This window comes from Oncorhynchus keta, chromosome 34 (genome assembly GCF_023373465.1).
Source record: "Oncorhynchus keta strain PuntledgeMale-10-30-2019 chromosome 34, Oket_V2, whole genome shotgun sequence".
NCBI classification, from domain to species: domain Eukaryota; kingdom Metazoa; phylum Chordata; class Actinopteri; order Salmoniformes; family Salmonidae; genus Oncorhynchus; species Oncorhynchus keta.
Window position 1 is genome coordinate 80,557,100 of NC_068454.1, and position 24,015 is coordinate 80,581,114.

General features: G+C 44.9%; 2 protein-coding genes across 3 annotated transcripts in view; one reads left to right on the forward strand and one right to left on the reverse strand.

Moving 5' to 3' along the window:
• Positions 1–596: 596 nt before the first annotated feature.
• LOC127915344 (SH2 domain-containing adapter protein E-like) lies at positions 597–12,744 on the reverse strand. Its single transcript, XM_052495413.1, has 6 exons — positions 11,620–12,744; positions 7,882–8,008; positions 6,598–6,846; positions 4,821–5,145; positions 1,910–2,029; positions 597–1,612 (listed from the first exon to the last, which is right to left on the reverse strand). The coding sequence occupies exons 1-6, from the start codon at positions 12,091–12,093 to the stop codon at positions 1,420–1,422; spliced, it is 1,488 nt and encodes a 495-aa protein (XP_052351373.1). The 5' UTR covers positions 12,094–12,744; the 3' UTR covers positions 597–1,419.
• Positions 12,745–13,599: 855 nt separating this feature from the next.
• LOC118378474 (cingulin-like) overlaps positions 13,600–24,015 on the forward strand; it is a 28,596-nt gene continuing 18,180 nt past the window's right edge. Inside the window, exons 1-4 of one of the 2 annotated variants that reach the window (XM_052495416.1) lie at positions 13,600–13,780; positions 22,617–23,610; positions 23,702–23,787; positions 23,885–23,954. In XM_052495416.1, coding sequence (XP_052351376.1) covers positions 22,618–23,610; positions 23,702–23,787; positions 23,885–23,954 — 1,149 coding nt within the window. In that variant the 5' untranslated portion in view covers positions 13,600–13,780; position 22,617. Of the gene's footprint in view, positions 13,781–16,378; positions 16,515–22,616; positions 23,611–23,701; positions 23,788–23,884; positions 23,955–24,015 lie in introns of those variants that run through there. The other variant, XM_052495415.1, reaches the window with a different exon arrangement.

The window sequence follows — 24,015 nt, forward strand, 5'->3', positions numbered from 1 at the left end:
TGAAGACTTACAGAAAACGTTTGACCTCTGTCATTGCCAACAAAGGGTATATAACAAAGTATTGAGATAAACTTTTGTTATTGACCAAATACTTATTTTCCACCATAATTTGCAAATAAATTCATTAAAAATCCTACAATGTGATTTTCTGGATTTTTTTTCTCCTAATTTTGTCTGTCATAGTTGAAGTGTACCTATGATGAAAATTACAGGCCTCTCTCGTCTTTTTAAGTGGGAGAACTTCTCTCTCTCTTTCTGTGTGTATGTTCCTGTGTAGTGTCTAACTCTAATTTATTTACTACCCAGGTCAATGGCTCTGAGGTTAAAGAGGAGCTCAGCTCACACATCCGGTAGTTAGCTTCTCACTCTCATCACGGGGCAATCACCCAATCACCCAAGTCATATGTGTTTCTGTTCTGATCTGTGTGCTTGTGTGTGTATGTGTGTGCCAGTGTACATGTGTGTGTCTGTGTATGTGCGTGTGTGTGCATGTGTGTGTGCGTGTGCTTGTGTGTGTGCGCATGTGTTTGTGTGTGTATGTGTGTGTGTCTGTGTCATAATTATTAAATTGCCTTTATCTAAAAAACAGAAGAAACTAAATGCACAGTCACTTTATTCCAGTCAACATTACAGTAGTTCATGCATTGTACAACAAGTCTGGGTTATTACAGTAACACCCTGGGTTATTACAGTAACATGCCTGGGTTATTACAGTAAAGATCCTGGGTTATTACAGTAACACACCCGGGTTATTACAGTAACAAGACTGGGTTATTACATTAACAAGCCTGGGATATTACAATTACAAGCTTTGGCTCCATGGCTATTACAGTAACAAGCCTGGGATATTACAGTAACAAGCCTGGGCTATTACATTAACACACCTGGGCTATTACAGTAACAAGCCTTGGATATTACAGTAACAAGCCTTGAATATTACAGTAACAAGCCTTGAATATTACAGTAACAAGCCTGGGTCATTGCAGAAGCCATCACATGTGCAAATACATTCACATCAAAAACAGATCATACTGCTGTCTAACAGGCACCATACTGTATGTGTCTGATGATAATACAGACAGCTATCAAATCAATGAGGCCTAATATTACCCAGAGCACACTACACATACAGGTACTTAGGCTAACTAGCTGAACATTTGGCATTTGGTATTTATCAGGCTCCCCATTAGCCGCTGCAAAAGCATCAGCCACTCTTTCTGGGGCCCATATGAAACATGACATAATACATAGTACAGAACATTATTCCCTCCTGAAACATTCTCTGTGCTACGCAGTGTGAGGGTTTGACCACTAGGCTGTGCATTGGAGAAACTCAAGATGATACTGTACCTCTCAAGCTGTTTGGGTGAGACCTGCTACTCCTTTGCAGTGGTGTGTGTGTGTGTGTTCAGTGTGTGTTCAGTGTGGCCTGGGGACAGGGTGTTGCAGGGTCATGTGTTCAGCTCCAGTGAAGGGCAGTCTGTGTGTACAGTAGTGATGCACCACCTCTGGTATACTGTTGAACACACAGCTACTCTGGTCCAGAGTATAACCCAGACCCTTACTGCCTTTAGTCTGGGCCACGATGATATGGACACAACACTGACTGGTCCTGGGAGAGAGGGAGGGAGGGAGGGAGGGGGAGAGAGAGTGAAAGAGAGAGAGAGAGAGAGAGAGAGAGAGAGAGAGAGAGAGAGAGAGAGATACCATATTACTTCAGTAACAGGGGAGATGTGGAGCTATAGCTACATAACTAGAGGGTACAGTCTGGATGTCTGTACTGTAGCAAAGGGTTAGGGGCTTAGTTATTCCAACACATGCTGCTCACCCTCCATGTCTGTGGTGTGTAAAGTGGTTAATGATGAGAGCTCACTGAAGAGTGAGAAGTGTAACACAGAAACACACTAACTTGAGCGCGATGGAGTATTTGCTGGTCCCTGATTCGCTGTCTCTAACCAGGAAGCTGGCATCCCTGCAGCGCTGGAGCTGAGCCTCAGCCTGCTGGCGACTCACACTGCCATGGTACCAGCTAGAGGAGGGGGGGGGGGAGAGAAACAAACATACATACAATGTTTAGAGTTTCAGAGCAGTAGAATGGATGGGGATGAATGTCATATTGAAGGTTAGGGGAGGAATATAGGGAGGGTTGGGAAGTTAGAGGAGGGTAGGAGGGAGAGAGAGAATGCTTGCTTAGCGAATACCACTTCCTTCACACCGAGGCTCGAACCCAGGACCTTTGCCTTGCTAGCACACATGACCGCTGTCCTGAAGTATCTTACCAGTCATTGACCACCGAAAAGTAAAGTATTCGCTGGCGCAAGTATGGACACTTCAGGCTGAGGAGTAAGTACAGGCTAGAGCAATATGCTATGACGCTATACAGTATACAGGGCCTTCAGAAAGTATTCACACCCTTCAGGCTGAGGAGTAAGTACAGGCTAGAGCAATATGCTATGACGATATACAGTATACAGGGCCTTCAGAAAGTATTCACACCCTTCAGGCTGAGGAGTAAGTACAGGCTAGAGCAATATGCTATGACGATATACAGTATACAGGGCCTTCAGAAAGTATTCACACCCTTCAGGCTGAGGAGTAAGTACAGGCTAGAGCAATATGCTATGACGCTATACAGTATACAGGGCCTTCAGAAAGTATTCACACCCTTCAGGCTGAGGAGTAAGTACAGGCTAGAGCAATATGCTATGACGCTATACAGTATACAAGGCCTTCAGAAAGTATTCACACCCTTCAGGCTGAGGAGTAAGTACAGGCTAGAGCAAGATGCTTGACGATATACAGTATACAAGGCCTTCAGAAAGTATTCACACCCTTCAGGCTGAGGGTAAGTACAGGCTAGAGCAATATGCTATGACGATATACAGTATACAGGGCCTTCAGAAAGTATTCACACTCTTCAGGCTGAGGAGTAAGTACAGGCTAGAGCAATATGCTATGACGCTATACAGTATACAGGGCCTTCAGAAAGTATTCACACCCTTCAGGCTGAGGAGTAAGTACAGGCTAGAGCAATATGCTATGACGCTATACAGTATACAAGGCCTTCAGAAAGTATTCACACCCTTCAGGCTGAGGAGTAAGTACAGGCTAGAGCAATATGCTATGACGCTATACAGTATACAGGGCCTTCAGAAAGTATTCACACCCTTGATATTTTGTGTCACTGGCCTACACACAATACCCCATAATAAATTAATAAAAAATGGAAAGCTGAAATGTCTTGAGTCAATAAGTATTGGCCTCAATAAGTTCAGGAGTAAAATCTGCTTAACAAGTCACATAATAAGTTGCATGGACTCACTCTGTGTGCAATAATATTGTTTTTTTAAAGACTAACTCATCTCTGTACCCCACACATACAATTATCTGTAAGGTCCCTCGATAGAGCAGTGAGTTTCAAACACAGATTCAACCACAAAGCCCAGGGAGGTTTTCCAATGCCTCGCAAAGAAGGGCACCTAGTGGTAGATGGGTAAAAATAAACAAAGCAGACATTGAATATTCCTTTGAGCATGTTGAAGTTATTAATTACACTTTGAATGGTGTATCAATACACCCAGTCACTACAAAGATTCAGGTGTTCTTCCTGACTCAGTTGCCGGAAAGGAAGGAAAACCCTCAGGGATTTCCCCAAGAGGCCAATGGTGACTTTAAAACAGTTACATTGCTTATTGGCTGTGATAAGAGAAAACTGAGGATGCATCAACAACATTGAAGTTGCTCCACAATACTAACCTGGCAGAGTGAAAAGAAGGAGGCCTGTACAGAACAAAAAAAATCCAAAACATGCATCCTGTTTGCAATAAGGCATTAAAGTAAAACTGCCTGAAATTTGGCAAAGAAATTAACTTTATGTCCTGTATAGAAAGCGTTTTGTTTGGGTCAAATCCAACACAAGACATCATTGAGTACCACTTTTCATATTTCCAAGCATGGTGGTGGCAGCATCATGCTACACTACACGACCAAAAGTATGTGTACACCTGCTCGTCAAACATCTCATTCCAAAATCATGGGCATTAATATGGAGTTGATCCCCCCTTTACTGCTATAACAGCCTCTACTCTTCTGGGAAGGCTTTCCACTAGATGTTGGGACATTGCTGCGGGGACTTGCTTCCATTCAGCCACAAGGGCATTAGTGAGGTCGGGCACTGATGTTGGGCGATTAGGCCTGGCTCGCAGTCAGCGTTCTAATTCATCCCAAAGGTGTTCGATGGGGTTGAGGTCAGGGCTCTGTGCAGGCCAGTCGAGTTCTTCCACACGGATCTCGACAAACCATTTCTGTATGGACTTCGCTTTGTGCACAGGGGCATTGTCATGCTGAAACAGGAAAGGGCCTTCCCCAAACTGTTGCCACAAAGTTGGAAGCACAGAATTGTCTAGAATGTCATTGTATGCTGTAGTATTAAGATTTCCCTTCACTGGAACTAAAGGGGCCTAGCATGAACCATGAAAAACAGTCCCAGAACATTATTCCTCCAACACCAAACTTTATAGTTGGCACTATGCATTGGGGCAGGTAGCGTTCTACTGGCATCCGCCAAACCAAGATTTGTCCGTTGGACTGACAGATGGTGAAGCGTGATTCATTACTACAGACAACACGTTTCCACTGCTCCAGAGTCCACAAACCGAGATTGCATGGCTTTGTACTCAAATGTATACAGCTGTCAGCAACAGGTGTGGCTGAAATAGCCGAATCCACTCATTTAAATGGGTGTCCACATACTGCTGTATATATAGTGTATCTCATTCCCCCCATCCAGCCTCTCCCTTCTCTCTCTCCTCTTCCCGTACCTCTGTTTCTCCAGGGGCAGGGTGGGGTCCACTTTGGCTGTCTCTGCATTGGGTGTGGAGGTGGTGGAGGGAGGAGAAGAGGATGGGGCAAGTTTGGGAGTGAGAGAAGAGTGAGAGGTGGGAGAGGGGGGAGAGGAATGAGAGAGAGGTGAGGGAGGAGAGAGATTGAGAATGGGGGGAGTAGGGGAGGAGGGAGAGGGGACGAGGACTTTCTTGTTCCAGGTCTTCTGTCTGAGGGTCTGCTGATGACTGACAGTCTGCTGCCTGATGGGTGGAGGAGGTTCCTCTTTAGGGGGCAAACTGCTCATTCCCTTCTTAAACTGGGCTGGAGAGAGAGAGAGAGAGAGAGAGAGAGAGAGAGAGAGAGAGAGAGAGAGAGAGAGAGAGAGAGAGAGAGAGAGAGAAAGAGAGAGAGAGAGAAAGACAGAGAGAGACAGAGGGAGAACTGTGTATGTTTGTGTATCATTGTTGTATGCAATATGTTCTCTCTCCTTCCGTCCCTCTACCTCCCTCCTTCCCTCTTTTTACCTCCCTCCTTCCCTCCCTCTATCTCCCTCCTCCCCCTTCCCCCTTTACCTCCCTCCTTCCCACCCTTTACCTCCCTCCTTCCCACCCTTTACCTCCCTCCTTCCCTCCCTTTACCTCCCTCCCTCCCTCCTTCCCTCCCTCTATCTCCCTCCTTCCTTCCCTCTATCTCCCTCCTTCCCACCCTTTACCTCCCTCCTTCCCACCCTTTAACCTCCCTCCTTCCCTCCCTTTACCTCCCTCCCACCTTCCCTCCCTCTATCTCCCCCTCCTTCCCTCCCTTTACCTCCCTCCTTCCCACCCTTTACCTCCCTCCTTCCCTCCCTCCCTCCCTCCATCTCCCTATCTCCCTCCTCCCCCTCCCACCCCTTTACCTCCCTCCTTCCCACCCTTTACCTCCCTCCTTCCCTCCCTTCCCTCCCTCCCTATCTCCCTCCTCCCCTCCCTTTCCCTCCCCCTCCTTCCCACCCTTTACCTCCCTCCTTCCCTCCCTTTACCTCCCCCTCCCTCCATCTCCCTCCTTCCCTCCCTTTACCTCCCCCTCCCTCCTTCCCACCCTTTACCCCCCTCCTTCCCACCCTTTACCTCCCTCCTTCCCCCCCTTTACCTCCCTCCCTCCTTCCCTCCCTTTACCTCCCCCTCCTTGCCTCCCTTTACCTCCCTCCTTCCCTCCCTCTACCTCCCTCCTTCCCTCCCTCTATCTCCCTCCTTCCCACCCTTTACCTCCCTCCTTCCCACCCTTTAACCTCCCTCCTTCCCCCCTTTCCCTCCCTCCCACCTTCCCTCCCTCTATCTCCCTCCTTCCCTCCCTCTATCTCCCTCCTTCCCTCCCTTTACCTCCCTCCTTCCCACCCTTTACCTCCCTCCTTCCCTCCCTTTACCTCCCTCCCTCCATCTCCCTCCTTCCCTCCCTTTACCTCCCTTCCTCCTTCCCTCCCTCTATCTCCATCTCCCTCCTTCCCTCCCTCTATCTCCCTCCTTCCCTCCCTTTACCTCCCTCCCTCCATCTCTCCTTCCCTCCTTCCCTCCTTCCCTCTATCTCCATCTCCCTCCTTCCCTCCCTTAACCTCCCTCCTTCCCACCCTTTACCTCCCTCCTTCCCTCCCTTTACCTCCCTCCCTCCATCTCCCTCCTTCCCTCCCTTTACCTCCCTCCCTCCTTCCCTCCCTCTATCTCCATCTCCCTCCTTCCCTCCCTTAACCTCCCTCCTTCCCTCCCTTTACCTCCCTCCCTCTGGAAAACATATATCTACCTGTCAGTGCTCTGACGATGTCCTCCTTCCTCCACTCCCAGGGTAGTTCATACTCTCCAGGGGGGCGAGGGTCTGACTCGGGCCGTGTCACAGGGATCCACACCCCTCCTGCCTCCCCATCTGTCTCCAGCAGCCCCTCGTAGGGAGTGTCGTAGATGTGGGGGGGTGCGGGCTTGCCCCCTTCTCCATCTCCCTTGGGAAGCAGCACACACACCTTCAGCAGGTCCTTGGAGCCCCGCCTACGAATACCTACAGAGTCATTAGAACAATAACATGGCCATTATTTGGTAGGCCTGTTTGACCCATGTGGATATCAAACCCTCAACTCTGCCATTCCAACATTACTGCTGATGTGACATGATTGTGATCCATTGTTCAGTTATAGACTGTTAGAAAAAACTATGCCATCTAGAACCTAAAAGGGTTATTCGGGTGTCCCCATAGGAAAACCTTTAGAAGAACCCTTTTTGGTTCCAGGTAGAACCTTTTACACAGAGGGTTCTTTCTACATGGAACCCAAAATAGTACTGCCTGGATCAAGAAGGGTTCTACCTGGAACCAATGGGGACAGCCTATGGGGACAGCCGAAGAAACCTTTTGGAACCCCTATTTCTAAGAGTATAACACATAGCTTAGTAGCTTGTGATGTGGTCAGACATGTCTGTGGAGGCCGTCAGGTAGCCTGTGTGTCTGGGCTATTGTGTGACTAAACAATGGAGCTACGGGAAGAAAGGTCAACACAGAGCCTGAATGGATGACAGAACGGACCTCTTCCTGAATTCTGGGAAGTGATTGGGTGAGACCAGGAGGAGGGGATGGGAGGTGGGGGTCTTTGGTTATTTTCACACAAAAGTAAAGTAAAATGGAAGGGGTGGGGGGAAGAAACTGGAGGTAACTTCCTTTCCAGAGAATGGGGTAAAGGAAACAGAGGCAGGAGACAGGAAATCCAAGAGGAAGCTGCACCCACTGTCGCAGCACAACACCATTCCCATAGCAACCGCCAGTAGGGAGGAAGTCAGGGGAGATAGAGAGCGGAGGGTCTCGTTCTAGTCCGATCCTTTAAAAACCTTTTAACAGCAGCAGTCTACAACCTTGATTCTGGAGAGCTGCAGGGATTGCAGGCTTTTGTTCCAGCTCAGCACTAACTCCAGCCCTGATTCCACTAATCAAGGTCTCGGTGATTAGTTGATTATCTGAGCCAGTGTGTATCAGCGCTGTGCTGGAACAAAAGCCTGGACTCCCTGTAGCTCTCCAGGACAAGATCTGACCCCTGACCTTACTGACCTGTGATGATAACCTGGGCGTCATAGGGCTCCATGTATCCATCATTCTCTCCCTCCCTCTCCGCCTCCCTCTGCTCCCTCGTTTTCTCTGCGTCGAACGGGTCAGCATAGTCCTCCAGAATAATCAGCTACACAGCGGGAGAGAAGTTGTTAAATGCTCTCCCTAACCTTCACAGTACTATACTGTAGGCCTTCTGCCAGAGTAACTGCAATAACCTGTGTAATTAACCTGTAACAGTCTAGTTGGTATGGAGACGTCCCCTTGACGAACTGGGAATGTTTCTTGGGGAATCTCCCCTGCTCTGTGCTCTGTGTGTGTCTTCCCTCCCATGGCTCTGTGTGTTGAGTGTTTACGTGTCTGTCTGACTGCCTGTATGATCTTCATCAAAGCGGCGCCACAGTGATCTGAGCTGCTTGTGGGAGAGCTACAGTCACCACAGTGTTAGATGATGCCTCAAACATAGCCTTCACTAGGGGGAGAAATATAAGAGGAGAAAGAGGTATCATGTGTGTGTGTGTGTGTGTGTGTGTGTGTGTGTGTGTGTGTGTGTGTGTGTGTGTGTGTGTGTGTGTGTGTGTGTGTGTGTGTGTGTGTGTGTGTGTGTGTGTGTGTGTGTGTGTGTGTGTGTGTGTGTGTGTGTGTGTGTGTGTGTGTGTGTGTGTGTGTGCGTGGGTGCGTGTGGGTGTGTCTGTGTGTGTACGTGCGTGGGTGTGTGTCTGTCTGTGTGTATGTGTGTGACAGCAGTTAGGGAACAGGAGGGGAAGGGACACAGGAAGACAGACTGGGGAAAGAGGTTAGGTCTCATTGTGTGTTTTTTGTACGGCTGGTCCCGAGCGCTGTGGCATGAATGCAGCGGGTTATAAAAGCACAGTGCATTGTGTGGTGAGGAAAGAGAGACAGGAGGGGGAGGAAGAAGTAGAGACAAAGGCTGAGGTGGGAGAGAGAGACTGATCACAACTCTCCTAGCTACAGTTCTTTCTTTATATCAGTGCACACATATATGTATGGAAGCTCGTTCCTGCCACCCAATTAAAAAAAATCTGACTATGAGTTAGTAAGTCATTATTAGGAGATACTAAGTTATAATTCTGAGATAGTAAGTCATTATTAGGAGATACTAAGTTATAATTCTGAGATAGTAAGTCATTATTAGGAGATACTAAGTTATAATTCTGAGATAGTAAGTCATTATTAGGAGATACTAAGTTATAATTATGAGATAGTAAGTCATTATTAGGAGATACTAAGTTATAATTCTGAGATAGTAAGTCATTATTAGGAGATACTAAGTTATAATTCTGAGATAGTAAGTCATTATTAGGAGATACTAAGTTATAATTCTGAGATAGTAAGTCATTATTAGGAGATACTAAGTTATAATTCTGAGATAGTAAGTCATTATTAGGAGATACTAAGTTATAATTCTGAGATAGTAAGTCATTATTAGGAGATACTAAGTTATAATTATGAGATAGTAAGTCATTATTAGGAGATACTAAGTTATAATTATGAGATAGTAAGTCATTATTAGGAGATACTAAGTTATAATTCTGAGATAGTAAGTCATTATTAGGAGATACTAAGTTATAATTCTGAGATAGTAAGTCATTATTAGGAGATACTAAGTTATAATTCTGAGATAGTAAGTCATTATTAGGAGATACTAAGTTATAATTATGAGATAGTAAGTCATTATTAGGAGATACTAAGTTATAATTATGAGATAGTAAGTCATTATTAGGAGATACTAAGTTATAATTCTGAGATAGTAAGTCATTATTAGGAGATACTAAGTTATAATTCTGAGATAGTAAGTCATTATTATGAGATATGGTTAGGCGATCTGTATAACGTGAATCACAGATTTTGTGTGTGTGTGTGTGTGAGAGAGAGTGTCACGATTGTTGGACGCATACTCGGTCAGACCAACATGCAGCGTGATCTGGGTTCCACATCTTTATTTAGTGAAACACACAAAACAATAAAGCAAGAATGAAACGTGACGACAATGGAGTGCTGGAGTACTACCCATAAACAATATCCCACCAAATACAGGTAGAAAAAATGCTACTTAAATATGATCCCCAATTAGAGACAATGATTACCAGCTGCCTCTAATTGGCAACAAAATCACCAACATAGAAAAACTAAACTAGACGAAACCCCCAGTCACGCCCTGACCTACTCCACCATAGAAAATAAGGGCTCTCTATGGTCAGGACGTGACAGAGAGAGAGAGTTTGTGGTGATATTGTTCCAAATGAATGGACTGAAGAGTTTTGTTGTTGTGAGTTGGTGCCTGTTCAATTAAATTAATGAATTATTAATATATAGCCATTGGTTCTTGAAGAATGTAACTTAGAAATTCCTCATGAGCAATGGTCTTACCCCATCAGAACCAAAAATATAAACTTGTGTTACTCCATTGTTTGTAAACAACGTAATTGTAAACAAACACTGTACAGGTTCACAACACAGATGGTCAGTTCTTGCATCCATACAGATGTAGGATCTTAATTTGGTCAATTTTGTTGCTTTGAATTATTTTCCTGCACAGCAGGAATGGCAAACTTGTAGTCTATTTGAGGATTAAAAAGGCTTCTAAAGTTTGTAATTTCCACTTTAAAATATCAGACTTGATTTGCCATAATGAAAAATGTATCAACCCCTACAAAAAATGGCCATGAATTAGAATCCACATAATAATTCACATGTCCTGTTGCTGCAGGATTATATTCCTGCTGTAGGATACAGGATCAAATGAAGATCCTACATCTGTTTGTGAGAGTCCTTGCATCTATGTATTTAAATGTGGTTACATTTCTCCTGCCCCATTCCTCAGCTGTTTACCAATTAAGTGGCGGGGAGTGGGCTTTGTTATTGTTTGAATCACAGATTTCCCTTTTAAAAGGGGTCGTGACCTGCAGGACTATTCAATGTCCATGATCCAGACTTATTATCTCATAATTATAACTTCCATATTTCATAATAATGAATGACTACCTCATAATTATGACCTGGTATCTCATTATTCTGATTTACTATCTCATAATTATGACTTATGTAAGGGATAATCAACATGCGTTGTATGGAAAATAATGAACAACGCGGAAAGTGTGTTCCACGACGCACTAGTGTTCCACGACGGGAAAACGTAGAGCCCCGAGTTGATTATCCCTTTCATACCATGGCTATAATTTAACATATTTAAGTTTACTAAATATATACCATTCCCATCATAGCCATTATGAAAATCTAACTCAACAATGCCAATAATGTTACGAATTCGACTTTTGCTTTCAAAAGCAGCTCAAACATAGTCAAACATGAGTTATACCATGGCGTTGTCGAATACATGTTTCTGATTGGCTTGAAGGGCATTCTAGGGCGTGCATTATTTCCTTTTATAAACTTGTTGGTTCAAGTCCTGAATGCTGATTGGCTGAAAGCCTGAAAGCCGTAGTATATCAGACCATCCTACAGTTCACCATGGTATATTGGCCATACACCACATTCTATTACGCAATTATGACTTATAACTTGGGTGGCGGGAACGAGCTTCCAAATGCTTCCATACACATATGACAATAAACAACAGGATCAAATGTGAATACAGTAAGCCTAATAACACTGTAGGGCTAATTATAGCATATATTGTTACTACTAAATGACTTTTTCATTTTGTTCAATCTAAGACTTTGTTGACAAAGATGTCAGTACCAAATCTGCGCCACTCACCATCGTTGTTTTGATGTCCACCTTCTCCCTCTCGTTTTCGGATCCCACCTGTTCACCTGTACCGCTATGTTTGGGACCCTTATCCTGTTTGTCCACCTTGATCATCCTGCTGATGCACGCATGCGCCAAACTGGATGTCCTGGTGGGACGATGCTCCTCAGATGGCCCCACCTCGAGCTTGGAATTCTTCCTACTCTTCCCAGGGATGAGACTGTCCCAGATCTTACCGTCCTTAAACGAGTTCCCGCCAGTACCCGAGCCGTTCCGACCCAGTTCGATGGCCGAGTTTTTCCGGTTTCTTCCGGTCAGTATAGAGCCTATCCCTCCAGCACTTTCCTTGACCCGGTTCCCCTTCAGACTGGTCCCCGGTGTTAACCCGTGTCTGGTTCGGGGTTGAGTGCCGGACTCCGAGGCAGAGCGGACCCGTTCGGTTCCGTTCTTCAGATTGATGGCGGAACTAAACCACTTTGCCATTGCTGGTTACGATCAGTGGCAGTTTTTTGGTTTCTAGCTTTGGCTCCAAACTTATCCTAATATAACACACTCACTTAGGCCTACTTAGTCTTAATGTTTATAAATCATCCGCAATCAAGTCACAGAGAATAGTTGGTTAGCCTACATAAAACTTGCCAACGACCACATAGGCCTACGTTTACGCGCCTCGCGCCTGATATCTTATCCGAATTACCCCCTTTGTGATGTTAATTTATTTCAAAACATTATTAATAATGATTTCTACCCCATAAATTTAGTAGTAAATGTTCTCATATAATTTTAACTCCAAACTTCACCCCATTTGTCGCTTGACCCAATACTCTTTGTCGTTCCACAGTGCGTAAAGTTACCTCTCCTTTCATCAACTTATAACGCCTGTAATATCTATTTCTGCCAGTCGCTATCGCTTTATCTCGAAGCTATCCCCGCAGTTTGAAGAGTAGTCTTTGGAGAGCGTAGAATCGGAAGAACTGGAAGTTTTTCTTCGCACTCACTAATGATGATCCCATTCCCGGAGCGACTGATGTATGGAGCGGGCTGTCAAAGCTGAGTGCTGGAGAGAGAAGTGCGTGTGTGAGAGAAAGAGTTTGGTGGAGTTGGGAAATGGGTGTGGTGGTGGACTAGCCTACAACATAATGGTCAAAGAACGCCTGTAGTAGGCTATTATTCAATAACAGGGAGGAGACAGGGAAGCTTTGGCAACGCAATTCTCAATTGATGATTAAAAAAAAAAAGTTGTCATCACAGCCGTATTACAACATAGTCAATATTTATTAATCAACATAGTCAATATTTATTAATCAACATAGTCAATATTAACCTACATTGTTTGAAATTGTTGTGTTCAACACAATAGACTGCAATTAAAAATGTCATCCAAAAATATGAACACTGCTTGAATTCACAGGTTTTGGCACCACAATGAGTGAGAACAAATATTTTTTCAAAATAAGAAAATATTTCATTTGTGTTGAGAATTTTCTATATGGAAAAGAGTCGAAAGGCCATTTCAGTGGTTGATTCAAATTAGTAGAATAAACTGTCCTTTAGGCCTCTGTCCTAATTGCCAATAATCGGTCATAATGTGTGCTAAAGGCGCCCTCTGCAGGGGATCTGGTAGATCAAGTGGAACGGTTACCCTTTGGGATGGTTGGAATTTGAGGAGTGCAAACTGATTAATGCCACAAGTTGTGATGCGTTTCGTTTGTTTCTGCAATAGCTTACCTCTTTCTTAGCAGTTAAAACATGTATTATGACAAACACAGCACTAGGCATTTTCATTCACAAAGTTTTTGTATTTCTATTTATGTAGACCACTGAAAGACCTCTCCCCTGAGTCAATTTATCACAGATTGACAGACAGACTCACCAATATTCAAAGCGGGCGCTGTCTCGAGCACCGCCTACTGCTATGTGCTCAACCAATACCTGTACTCCCTCTAGCGGGGCAAGGCGGCTCGTCTGGCTTCGGTCACAAAGGTAACAGGTTGGAGCTGCATTTAACGAATTTATCTGTCTGTCTCGAATTATGGATATGCTCTGCTCTTTCAGAAGTATTTTCTCTCAGATTTAAACATTATCTGTATTAACACCAAGTAAAACAACATAAGAGGACTCGAAAGTCGAAAATAAATTGATGAATTGTACTACTTTGACCAAATAGCAGGTATGTTTCTGGATGTTGTTTAGTTCGCTCTAGTTAGCAAGCTAGCTAGTGAACTAACCCAGACAGCTAAATTAACTAGCTAGTTATGACAGTAGTTTGGGGTTAGCTTTCTAGCTTTAGCTGGTTGGCTTGCGCAATACAGACACATAGCTAGCTTATACATTTGTCCATTCCGTTTTTAATAACTTGCTCTCTTGTTGGTGTCTTACCCTAAATGTACTTTTATTAATGGTGGCGAAACGGTGCTGGGTAACGTCACTCAGAATTCAAAGGCCACGGAGCAGGTGTATCTTTGCATTGCCTCGTCTAGATCTCTCCCGTAGTGGTATTCTCATTTTAAACCACGTGTACCCATCTGTCAATGTCAGTTATTTGATGCTTTCTCGGAGCTCCTCTTCAACAACTTTGCTCACTGCCTCTCTTCTCCCAAGTTTCGCTAACGCTGGATGATACTATGACGCATACACTGAGGAATTCAATGTAGCCAGCGAAATCTGTTCAAAAGAGACAGACAGACCCAACTTAAGTTATCTAAGCTATTTACCATTCTCTGTCATTTTATTAGCCAACATTCAGTGATTACTCATGGACATGTGGCCTACAGAAAGTACCCACTGGCCAGGGTGTTGTCTCATATCTGATGCAAGATCGCAAGTGTTAGATGGCTTGATAAGATGATGTTATGAATTTAAACTTGACATTGATGTCTATGCATTATTTTGTCTGTTAGTATAGAATTTAACACAGCAGTGTATTGATGACAGATGGGAGAATGCTCAGCCTGAGGGACATGTTTTACTGTTGCCACAGGCACAGAGTGAGAGAGGGAGACTGACAGAGTGATGAGACTGTTTACAAATTGAATGCTCTTAGAGCGAGACCCTGAAGTGTGCAGGTAGGTGTGTTTAAGAGGGATGTTTACTGAGCAACACAGTGTGGAATATCGGTGACTGGAGGGGTGTATTAGGTAGGTGCTTCTATTTGGTGTTTGTGTTCTATTTGGCAACACTGAAGTCTTTGTTATGCCAATGAGTGCCATTAGACTCAGAGAGGAAGAAATGGCTGGTTGTTTGAGTGTGAGAGGAGTGGAAAAGGGTTTGGTCTAAGTCAAGAATGTAATAAAGAGACAGAAGGGATGAATTGCCAATCACCAAGGAAACAGTCTTAACTGAATGACTGTCTTGGGGACCCAAGTTGGTGTGTTATTTACATTTTCTAATGACAGCAGCATTAATGTGGAAAGTCTTTGGTATTTCTGCCACTCATAATATAATAATAATATATGCCATTTAGCAGACGCTTTTATCCAAAGCGACTTACAGTCATGTGTGCATACATTCTACGTATGGGTGGTCCCGGGAATCGAACCCACTACCCTGGCGTTACAAGCGCCATGCTCTACCAACTGAGCTACAGAAGGACCACAATCATCAGTAGAGCCCTATAAAATCCGTGTTGTGGATGGAACACAGAATCTAGACACTAAAATGGAATTCAACAATATTTGAACAATGTTTTGTTTTTCTATTAAAGTGTGATTTTGAGTGAACCTGAATAAACTGCGAAAAACAGAAACCTAGAAAAACAAAACAGAGAAATCAGGCAAAAAAATAAACCAGATTTTACAGGGCCCAACATCAGTCATGATATGTAATATATTTGTGTCTCCACAGAAGGAGGCAGTCACACACATGTAAGGCCATCCTCTTTCAGGTGCTTTCACTGAAGCACAGAAGCCTGTTGGTCTTAACCTCAGACAAGTATCCACAGTCAATCTCTGTTGCAGGTCCGGTCAGCTGCCTCATCATGTACTTCTCTCCAGAGAGAAACAGAGATTTGGAACCCAGGGGAGGGTTAGAGAGAGGTTAGGGGGATGGAGGGAAGGCTGGAGAGTTTAGAGAGATGGAGGGAGTGATAGAGAGGTTAGGAAGATGGATGAGGGAGGGATAGAGGTTAGGAAGATGGATTGAGGGATAGAGAGAAGTGGGAGGGAAGGATAAAGAGTTTAGAGTTGGCGGTAGGGATAGAGGCTAGGATGGGAGGGAGCGATAGAGGTTAGGGAAGGGAGGGATAGCGAGAGGTTAGAGACAGGTTCGAGAGATGGACAGGTGCAGAACAGTGATAAGTGAGGCAGACAGACAGACTGAGGGAGAGCTGGAGAGGGCCAGGGGGAGAAGAGTGTTGCGTTTCTGCCCTCATTTTCTGCTCCACATCGTTTGAACAATAGGATGGGCTCACCCTCTTTCCCGTGACTGTCTCCCCTGGCCCTCTCCTCTCAACTGTACCCTTTCACTGCTTAGCAGCTGAACTGGCCTGTTGGAAGTCGCTTGACACATTGACACAGACAGATAGATAGAAAAGGAGGTGGAATGAGAGAGAAAGGGAGGTGGAATGAGATAGTGAGAGAGGGAAATGACTGGGGTCCACTCCTGTGTTCCTGTTATGTTTGGTCCTATTCACTTTCAGTTCTCCCTGCTGAGACTGAGCCTCTGTCTCACACACGCAGGCGCACAAGCAAGCAGTGTTTCCCAATATATTTCAGTACCAGGGACAGGCAAGCAATGCCCCTCCCTCCTTAGAATAGCCAAGTGCCTAGATTAAACTGTAGAATGGAGTAAATCAATGTCAGGAGGTCAGCAACATACTCCCAGGGACCAGGGGTTGAGAAACACTGCTTTAAACTCAGCCTCTACAACTGATTATGGATTATTAGCCTCTGCATGCAGAAAGAAGGGTTGGTGTTGAATGTCCTTTGTATCTGTTGACCTATATCTGAAATAGATATCCTAGGCTTTCTGTGGTCCACTGTCTGAAAGACCAGACTTGTTGCTGGCTTTCTGTGGCCCTCTGTCTGAAAGACCAGACTTGTAGCTGTCTTTGGGACATCTTCACCACTACTTGCCACTTGGCCATTAGGAGGTGTGTGTGACTGCGTGTGTGACTGTGCGTGTGTGTGACTTTGTGCACGTGTTACGGTCGTCTGCACTAATGTACAGTGACGGGGGCTTTTTCAATGGCATGCTTTGGATGTCTGTCTTAGGGCGAGGGATGTGCTAAGTGATGAGCTGAACTGTACAGACACTGGAGTTGTAATGACAATGGCATTTTGGGTTATAATTAATTGTCATGCAAATGGACACGGTTATTGTAATTTTTGTTGCAAAATGTTTTGAGCTTATAATGCATCTGTAAAAATGAGTTAGGACTTAGAGGTCGACCGATTATGATTTTTCAACGCCGATTCCGATTTATTGGAGGACTAAAGAAAAGCAGATACCGATTTAATCGGCAGATATTTATATATATATATGTATTTGTAATAATGACAATTACAACAATACTGAATGAACAACTACACTTTTTATTTTAACTTAATATAATACATCAATAAAATCCATTTAGTAGGTTCAATTTGGCAAAAACAAAGTGTTGGAGAAGAAAGTAAAAGTGCAATGTAAAAAAGCTAACGTTTAAGTTCCTTGCTCAGAACATGAGAACATATGAAAGCTGGTGGTTCCTTTTAACATGAGTCTTCAACATTCCCAGGTAAGACGTTTTAGGTTGTAGTTATTATAGGAATTATAGAAATATTTCTCTCTACCATTTGTATTTCATATACCTTTGACTATTGGATGTTCTAATAGGTACTTTAGTATTGCCAGCCTAATCTCGGGAGTTGATAGGCTTGAAGTCATAAACAGCGCAATGCTTGAAGCACAGCGAAGAGCTGCTGGCAAACACAGGAAAGTGCTGTTTGAATGAATGCTTACAAGCCTGCTGCTGCCTACCACCGGTCAGTCAGACTGCTATATCAAATCATAGACTTAATTATAATATAACACACAGAAATACGAGCCGTAGGTCATGAATATGGTCAAATCCGGAAACTATCATTTCAAAAACAAAACGTTTATTCTTTTAGTGAAATACGGAACCGTTCCGTATTTTAGCTAACGGGTGGCATCCATAAGTCTAAATATTGCTGTTACATTGCACAACCTTAAATGTTATGTCATAATTATGTAAAACACAATTTCCCTAGTTAATATTGCCTGCTAACATGAATTTCTTTTAACTAAATATGCAGGTTTAAAAAATATATACTTCTATGTATTGATTTTAAGAAAGACATTGATGTTTATGGTTAGGTACATTCGTGCAACAATTGTGCTTTTCCGTAAATGCGCTTTTGTTAAATCATCCCCCGTTTGGCGAAGTTGGCTGTCTTTGTTAGGAAGAAATGGTCTTCACACAGTTCGCAACGAGCCAGGCGGCCCAAACTGCTGCATATACCCTGACTCTGTTGCACAGAACGCAAGAGAAGTGACACAATTTCTCTAGTTAAAAAAAATAATGTTAACAGGCAATATTAACTAAATATGCAGGTTTAAAAATATATACTTGTGTATTGATTTTAAGAAAGGCGTTGATGTTTATGGTTAGGTACACATTGGTGAAACGACAGTGCTTTTTTTGCGAATCCACTTGTTAAATCACCCGTTTGGTGAAGTAGGCTGTGATTCAATGATAAATTAACAGGCACCGCATCGATTATATGCAACGTAGGACAAGCTAGATAAACTAGTAATATCATCAACCATGTGTAGTTAACTAGTGATTATGTTAAGATTGATTGTTTTTTTATAAGATAAGTTTAATGCACCTTACCTTGGCTCCTTGCTGCACTCGTGTAATAGGTAGTCAGCCTGCCACGCAGTCTCCTCGTGGAGTGCAATGTAATCGGCCATAATCGGTGTCCAAAAATGCCCGATTACCGATTGTTATGAAAACTTGAAATTGGCCCTAATTAATCGGCCAACCTCTAGTTAGGACATACCTAATGAATACCGCACAGCTTGGTGACACCCCTGTCTCCAAAATGAATGAGACAAATGAACCTGCTCCTTCCGACTGTGCCTTTCTGTTTGTAAAATAATTAGAATCTTTCACACTTCATTTAAAAATAGTTTACGCAATATAAGTTTTTCTATCTACTTGAATATAAAGTTGAATCCCCTTTCTACTAAAATGTATGTATTATAACGATTATTTTTAGTTCAAGGTTGTCCTTGAACAGCGTTATATGATCATTCTTCCAAGCCTAACACACTCATCCCCTAGTCAGATTGACAGATTAACCTCAACATCTTAGTCATTTTATCATACTCATATATCTGAGGACTGGCTAGTCATTTTGTCATATCATGTCTGTACTGTAATGATATGAGCATCCCCACCCCCAAACTACTTCCTATGGCTATGCTCATATCATTACAGACATGATATGAGTATGACAAAATGACTGAGGTTGAGGTTAATCTGCCAATCTGACTAGGGGATGGGTGTGTGTGTCTCCTCTCTTGTCCTGATGGCGAGGGCTTTGATTTATACTGGACACCATGTATAAACTGCACCAAGGTCTTCACTGACGCTCTTTACAACACCACTGATCACCTGTGAGTGTGTGGGCCTGCTTGTACACAGTTAATTCCAGAGTGTGTATGAGAGTGCAGGCATGTGTGGGGGCAGGGCTTCCTATTTACAGGAACAAGAGCTTGACATTGGTGTTATCACCACCATGACACACACTGATAAGAGAGGAAAAACTCTGTACTCTGTTTTTGTGTGTCAGTGAGGGAGGCAGCTGGAGAATGAAAGTTTGTCTGTATGTGAAATAGGGAGCGAATGAGAGAAGGTGGAGAATGGTGGTAACTGGGTTAGTGCCTGGTGTTGTAGTTGGTTGGTTATAAGTGCAAAGGAGACATGCTAATGAGGCATGCAGTGTAATGACCTAGTCATGACAGCTGACCATGTTAATGAGGCATGCGGTGTAATGACCTAGTCATGACAGCTGACCATGTTAATGAGGCATGCGGTGTAATGACCTAGTCATGACAGCTGACCATGTTAATGAGGCATGCGGTGTAATGACCTAGTCATGACAGCTGACCATGTTAATGAGGCATGCGGTGTAATGACCTAGTCATGACAGCTGACCATGTTAATGAGGCATGCGGTGTAATGACCTAGTCATGACAGCTGACCATGTTAATGAGGCATGCGGTGTAATGACCTAGTCATGACAGCTGACCATGTTAATGAGGCATGCGGTGTAATGACCTAGTCATGACAGCTGACCATGTTAATGAGGCATGCGGTGTAATGACCTAGTCATGACAGCTGACCATGTTAATGAGGCATGCGGTGTAATGACCTAGTCATGACAGCTGACCATGTTAATGAGGCATGCGGTGTAATGACCTAGTCATGACAGCTGACCATGTTAATGAGGCATGCGGTGTAATGACCTAGTCATGACAGCTGACCATGTTAATGAGGCATGCGGTGTAATGACCTAGTCATGACAGCTGACCATGTTAATGAGGCATGCGGTGTAATGACCTAGTCATGACAGCTGACCATGTTAAGGAGGCATGCGGTGTAATGACCTAGTCATGACAGCTGACCATGTTAATGAGGCATGCGGTGTAATGACCTAGTCATGACAGCTGACCATGTTAATGAGGCATGCGGTGTAATGACCTAGTCATGACAGCTGACCATGTTAATGAGGCATGCGGTGTAATGACCTAGTCATGACAGCTGACCATGTTAATGAGGCATGCGGTGTAATGACCTAGTCATGACAGCTGACCATGTTAATGAGGCATGCGGTGTAATGACCTAGTCATGACAGCTGACCATGTTAATGAGGCATGCGGTGTAATGACCTAGTCATGACAGCTGACCATGTTAATGAGGCATGCGGTGTAATGACCTAGTCATGACAGCTGACCATGTTAATGAGGCATGCGGTGTAATGACCTAGTCATGACAGCTGACCATGTTAATGAGGCATGCGGTGTAATGACCTAGTCATGACAGCTGACCATGTTAATGAGGCATGCGGTGTAATGACCTAGTCATGACAGCTGACCATGTTAATGAGGCATGCGGTGTAATGACCTAGTCATGACAGCTGACCATGTTAATGAGGCATGCGGTGTAATGACCTAGTCATGACAGCTGACCATGTTAATGAGGCATGCGGTGTAATGACCTAGTCATGACAGCTGACCATGTTAATGAGGCATGCGGTGTAATGACCTAGTCATGACAGCTGACCATGTTAATGAGGCATGCGGTGTAATGACCTAGTCATGACAGCTGACCATGTTAATGAGGCATGCGGTGTAATGACCTAGTCATGACAGCTGACCATGTTAATGAGGCATGCGGTGTAATGACCTAGTCATGACAGCTGACCATGTTAATGAGGCATGCGGTGTAATGACCTAGTCATGACAGCTGACCATGTTAATGAGGCATGCGGTGTAATGACCTAGTCATGACAGCTGACCATGTTAATGAGGCATGCGGTGTAATGACCTAGTCATGACAGCTGACCATGTTAAAGGAGGCATGCGGTGTAATGACCTAGTCATGACAGCTGACCATGTTAATGAGGCATGCGGTGTAATGACCTAGTCATGACAGCTGACCATGTTAATGAGGCATGCGGTGTAATGACCTAGTCATGACAGCTGACCATGTTAATGAGGCATGCGGTGTAATGACCTAGTCATGACAGCTGACCATGTTAATGAGGCATGCGGTGTAATGACCTAGTCATGACAGCTGACCATGTTAATGAGGCATGCGGTGTAATGACCTAGTCATGACAGCTGACCATGTTAATGAGGCATGCGGTGTAATGACCTAGTCATGACAGCTGACCATGTTAATGAGGCATGCGGTGTAATGACCTAGTCATGACAGCTGACCATGTTAATGAGGCATGCGGTGTAATGACCTAGTCATGACAGCTGACCATGTTAATGAGGCATGCGGTGTAATGACCTAGTCATGACAGCTGACCATGTTAATGAGGCATGCGGTGTAATGACCTAGTCATGACAGCTGACCATGTTAATGAGGCATGCGGTGTAATGACCTAGTCATGACAGCTGACCATGTTAATGAGGCATGCGGTGTAATGACCTAGTCATGACAGCTGACCATGTTAATGAGGCATGCGGTGTAATGACCTAGTCATGACAGCTGACCATGTTAATGAGGCATGCGGTGTAATGACCTAGTCATGACAGCTGACCATGTTAATGAGGCATGCGGTGTAATGACCTAGTCATGACAGCTGACCATGTTAATGAGGCATGCGGTGTAATGACCTAGTCATGACAGCTGACCATGTTAATGAGGCATGCGGTGTAATGACCTAGTCATGACAGCTGACCATGTTAATGAGACTTACTGAGGGAACCAGAGGGAGGATCCTTCACAAGGACTGGCTATGGATCATGTGTGATTACACATAAAGATCCAAGATTGAGGAAGGAGTCTCACCTTTGCTGTGCTGGTTGGGCAGGGCTGGCCTGGCCTCGGCAGGGAAGATGATAAACTAAACCAAGTGGAAGTCAAGAGAGAGAGCAAGAGAGTACACGTAAGGGGAGCCAGAGAGGTAGGGGGTGTGTGTTTCCAGGTTAATGAATAATGAAGGTCACTATGAACAAAGTCCATTCTAAAGCATCTCCACTGAGACTCATTCTCTCACACACCTTTGTAACTTGCAAACCCAATAGAAACACACAGTCCACCCTCTTTCTGTGTGTCTGCATGACATTCATACCAGTCAGATATTCAGCTGACGACCTTTCCTGGGAAAGAAAATAATATATTACTGCTGTCACATTCACTTCTTTAAAGTATAACACTTGGAATAGCTGTATTCATATTCTCTTTCCCCCTCTCCACTTGCTCTCTCCTTTCACTGTCTCTCCTCCTCCGTCCCGTCCCCTCTCGCTTTCTCCCTCCCCAGTATGAGTACTCCGTCAGGTCGGAAGAGCCCCGTGGACTACGGGGTTCAGATCCGCTTCATCAACGACTCAGCAGGGGGGCTCCCCTCGACCCAGCTGAGATCCAAGCCCCCCTCCAACTCTAAGTACGGGGTGGCTGTCAGGGTCCAGGGCATCGCTGGACAACCCTATGTGGTTATGAAGGACCGGGGCCCAAAGGGAGATTCGTATGGGGTGCAGCTCCGTACCCACTACCCCCCGGGTTACGGCAGTCTGCCCCGCAGGAGAGACCGAGAGGAGGGAGGGGGAGATGGCGAGGGGGGAGGAGGGCCAGGTGGGGCGTTACGCAGGGCACAGTCCCATGGTTCATTACTGGAGAGTGAGGGGGTAGGAGGATTTGGGAGACCACCAGGGGATGGGAGGTCTGGTAGCTATGGGAACCTGGATGGAGGGATTGGGGTCGCGGAAGAGAGAATGGAAATAGTGGTGAGGGAGGGGGGTAAGGGGAGGAATATAATGTGTGGGTCATATCAGTCTGGGCTCAATGGGTCACTGGGGAGGGGAGGGGGGAGTCAGTATGCCCCTGACCTCCATCCTTCCCAAACAGAGCAGCTGACCATGGCACACCCCTACCCCCAGAGCCTTCCTTACCCAACACACCCCCACCCTCAGAGCCTTCCTTACCCAGCACAGCCCCACCCCCAGACCCCCGTCAACAGACTGATCAGCAGGTTTGACGGCAGCAGCAGTACCAGAGAACAACAGAGGGGGCGCTCTCCTGTAGCAGAGGACCCTAGAAACACCATCTCCTCTTCCCTCGCCCCCAACCCCTACTCCTCCCCTTCACCCTCTCTCACCCCCAACCCCTACTCCTCCCCTCCCTCCTCCACTCACAGCAGCCTGGGGCAGGGCCAAGGCTCCGTCAGTAAGGCAACACCCCACCCAGCCAGTCAGTGGGCTCCGCCGGGGAGGTTTGTCGCTGTGGAGACGCCGTCAGCCAATCAAACAGACCCGCTGGTAAGAGGCTGGACGGGAGGGGAGAGCGGTATACATTATCAATACCTCCAGTAAAGTTTAAAAACATACTAACACTGAGCTCTGTCTAAAGGTGACCCCTGATCTGCTTCAGAGTTCAGAGGTCACCAGTGAGGAGGAGCAGGTCATGCAGACCATCTACAGTGTCCTCAGAGAAGGGTAGAGCATTTATCTTACGGTGTCATTCAACATTAATTTAGGCCAGTTATCAACATCCTTCTGACCATGTGTGTTTGACCTGTTGTTCACCCCACAGGACTAGTGAGAGGGACTCAGTCATCAGACACAAAGTCAGGGTGATCTTCCAGAAGATCCAGGGACTCAAGGTACTTTAATATACAGTGCATTTGGAGTATTCAGACCCCTTGACTTTTTCCACGTTTTTGT